General features: G+C 38.4%; 2 protein-coding genes across 6 annotated transcripts in view; one reads left to right on the top strand and one right to left on the bottom strand.

The window, feature by feature from the left end:
- The window catches only part of LOC113209659 (RNA 3'-terminal phosphate cyclase-like protein), a gene marked incomplete at its 3' end in the record, with an annotated part of 4,950 nt that extends 3,922 nt beyond the window's left edge, over window positions 1–1,028 (bottom strand). Inside the window, exons 1-2 of the mRNA XM_052276627.1 lie at window positions 836–1,028; window positions 442–677 (exon numbers count right to left, since the gene is read on the bottom strand). Of these exons, the coding sequence (XP_052132587.1) occupies window positions 442–677; window positions 836–974 (375 nt within the window). The remainder of the gene's footprint in view (window positions 1–441; window positions 678–835) is intronic.
- LOC127748641 (mitochondrial import inner membrane translocase subunit Tim10-like) overlaps window positions 1–2,462 on the top strand; it is a 5,283-nt gene extending 2,821 nt beyond the window's left edge. For 2 of the 5 annotated variants that reach the window (XM_026427306.2, XM_052276628.1), the window contains exon 2: window positions 1,660–2,462. In XM_026427306.2, the coding sequence (XP_026283091.1) occupies window positions 1,814–2,104 (291 nt within the window). In that variant the 5' untranslated portion in view covers window positions 1,660–1,813 and the 3' untranslated portion in view covers window positions 2,105–2,462. Of the gene's footprint in view, window positions 1–1,106; window positions 1,122–1,211; window positions 1,458–1,659 lie in introns of those variants that run through there. The other 3 variants (XM_052276630.1, XM_052276631.1, XM_026427307.2) reach the window with 3 other exon arrangements.
- The last annotated feature ends 192 nt before the right edge of the window (window positions 2,463–2,654 follow it).

The raw sequence follows: 2,654 nt of genomic DNA, 5'->3' as shown, positions 1-2,654 counted from the left end.
TCAGGGAGAAACTTGAGAAGAACTCCCTTTGCAGCATCAATTATACGATTAGCAATTGCTGGTGAAACCCTGGCAGCATAGGCTGTTCCTCGTATCCTTTTTATTTTTCCAGGATTTAGAAACTAGGAGGAATTGATTGTTTTTGAGTCTATACCTTCAAAATCACAAAAATTATTTGATGCAATCAGTAGACTTACCACCAGTGGCCTGAGTTGTTTAAGGTTAGGACAACGAAAGAAAACTTCGCCACCACCTTCTGGAGCCATACCTCGCTTATTTATTTTAAATTCCATACCATCATCAACAATTAGAAACTTCTTCAGAGTGGGCATTGCTGATAATTTCACTGAGTCCACGGATGGATCGGTCTGTAAATAAAACGAGCTGAAGTAATCTAACTCTAACAATAACAGACAACCAGAGTGTTAAAGAATGCAATACCTCATTATTTGTCACACCGCGCAGGATAATACTTAGTGGCTTTTTACAGAAAGGACCAAGTCCCAAAAGAACTTCAAGATAATATCCAATTCCTCGTTGCTTACAGCATTCATGTTCTAGTGTTCCCCCTATCAACAATCCTGGCTGGTAATACAGCGAAGTACCAGTCTCGTTAACTTCAATTGTTGATCCATTGGTTAGTTTGTCAAGTAGCCGGATCAAGTTGACTTCAAATTCTGTAACACAAGATTACAGTGTGGCAATCAGTTGCAAGTAAAATATCTATAAAACCTTCTTCTTTTCCTGGCTTAGTCAAGAATATGGACAGGCTTCGAAATTTTGTGTACATGTCTCGCAGATGCCCACATGGGATCAAATGAAATGAAATACTCACCTCTTAATCCTGGCTCGTTGTCATCGCTTCGAATTCCCTTTACTCTTACTGGCTTTCCGCTTAAAGTAGACAACAGAAGTCTTTGACGCAGAAAGTTGCAACCATCGTATTCCAAAATATCTTCTCGACGAGGAGCCATGGTTTGCAATAGGTTATAAACACAACAACAACATCAACAACAAAATGAGGCTGCTGTCTGCTCGTGCTCTCCAAAACTACCAACGTTTAAATCACGAATCAGAAGCACCGAAGTCCCTGGTACTAGTCCACAATCAAAACAATCAAAGTAAAAGAATATGAGATACTTGTTTTAGTATTTTTGAAATTTTAAGCATTTGTATTAACTTTCTTTGATGAATGTTTCGTAAACCTTAAATCTTTTGTAATTTTTCTCGGGTCTCCCATTTCGATCTTGATCAGCGGTGAACCTAACCTCATCACTATCATCTACCAGCACACCATGGTCAAGGGTTCATCAATGTTGTAATTCGAAAACAGAACTATTTGCATCGAATTTTCGTGGTAAAATTTGTTTTACCCCAAGTTGTGATTCGTAGGCCTAATGGCATTAGGTCGTCACTCTAAAACTCTAATCGGCTGGTAGGTAAACTCGATTTGCAAGGTAATTTTGGGTCTGCTCAACTATTTCTTCTTTGCTATTCAGAATCAAATTTAAATTAATACTGAAGTGCTAAATTCCCTTTTTTTCACCCTGTCGAAGTAAATTGCTGTTAAATGAAACGGAATCAATGATCCAAATTTAGCCATTGATCTAGTCAAAAGTACATTGCACATTGTACAATTGTCGGCCTCTCTTTTTTCAGGGTGGTTGTTACGGCCTTCGCCTTCACAGGTCTCTACTTCTCCCGACAATCTATCAACACCAAGCGTGTGAACCGCATGCAAGAAGAACGTCGCAAACTCAGAGAAGAGAAATCAGCTCAGGAAAACTCCTCTTGAATTGAGTCCAGCGTAATCATGGCACAGTTACCTCAATTAGATATGCAAAAGATGCAGATGGTTCAGGAGTTGGAAATTGAAATGATGTCAGATATGTATAATCGAATGACACAATCTTGTCACAAGAAATGCATTCCTCCTAAATATAAAGATGCAGAACTTGGGAAGGGTGAATCAGTATGCCTCGACAGATGTATAGCTAAGTACTTAGATATTCATGAGCGCATTGGTAAGAAACTGACACAGCTTTCAATGCAAGATGAAGACTTTGTAAAACGAATGCAAGGGGGTGAGCCACCAAAAAGCTGAAGACTACAAGAGCTTGTTTAATTACTAAATTTAAATTCCTGTGGAGAATAAGTGTGTTATAACTATCTGTTTTTCAAGCAATTGCAACGGAATATAACAGAGAGCTGGTAGTATTGAATGTTAGTGAAAGTTTACTTAGTGTGAAAATGTACTGTTGTGAGAAAGCTATTGAAATTTTGATCGTATGAGAACTACAAATTTTTAATCAAATGTATTCAGATTGTAGTAACATGCCTAGTCCCTCTTTGTTAAGTGTGCCATTACTGTCTTGAAAACATCTGCTAAAGAATATCAAGTGTCAGTTGGTGACTTGTATGTTTTCTAAGCAAACAGTGGAATAGACATGAGGAAAACATAAGTTCTTTGTTATTTTCTTTATCCACCCATCTTTTAATGAGGTGAAATTTTCATGAGTGGGAAATGATGGTGGGTAGTCGAGTGCACCAGTATGAATTATTCCACGCAGACGTCGAATCGACACTGACGTTTCTCACTGGGACAGAATACTGGACGTTCAGGGAGAAACTTGAGAAGAACTCCCTTTGCAGCA

This window comes from Frankliniella occidentalis, unplaced genomic scaffold, assembly GCF_000697945.3.
Source record: "Frankliniella occidentalis isolate FOCC.00 unplaced genomic scaffold, Focc_3.1 Scaffold3736, whole genome shotgun sequence".
Classification (NCBI taxonomy): Eukaryota; Metazoa; Arthropoda; class Insecta; order Thysanoptera; family Thripidae; genus Frankliniella; species Frankliniella occidentalis.
The sequence above is the reverse complement of the archived record's forward strand: the minus strand, read 5'-3'. Positions and strand labels throughout refer to the sequence as shown.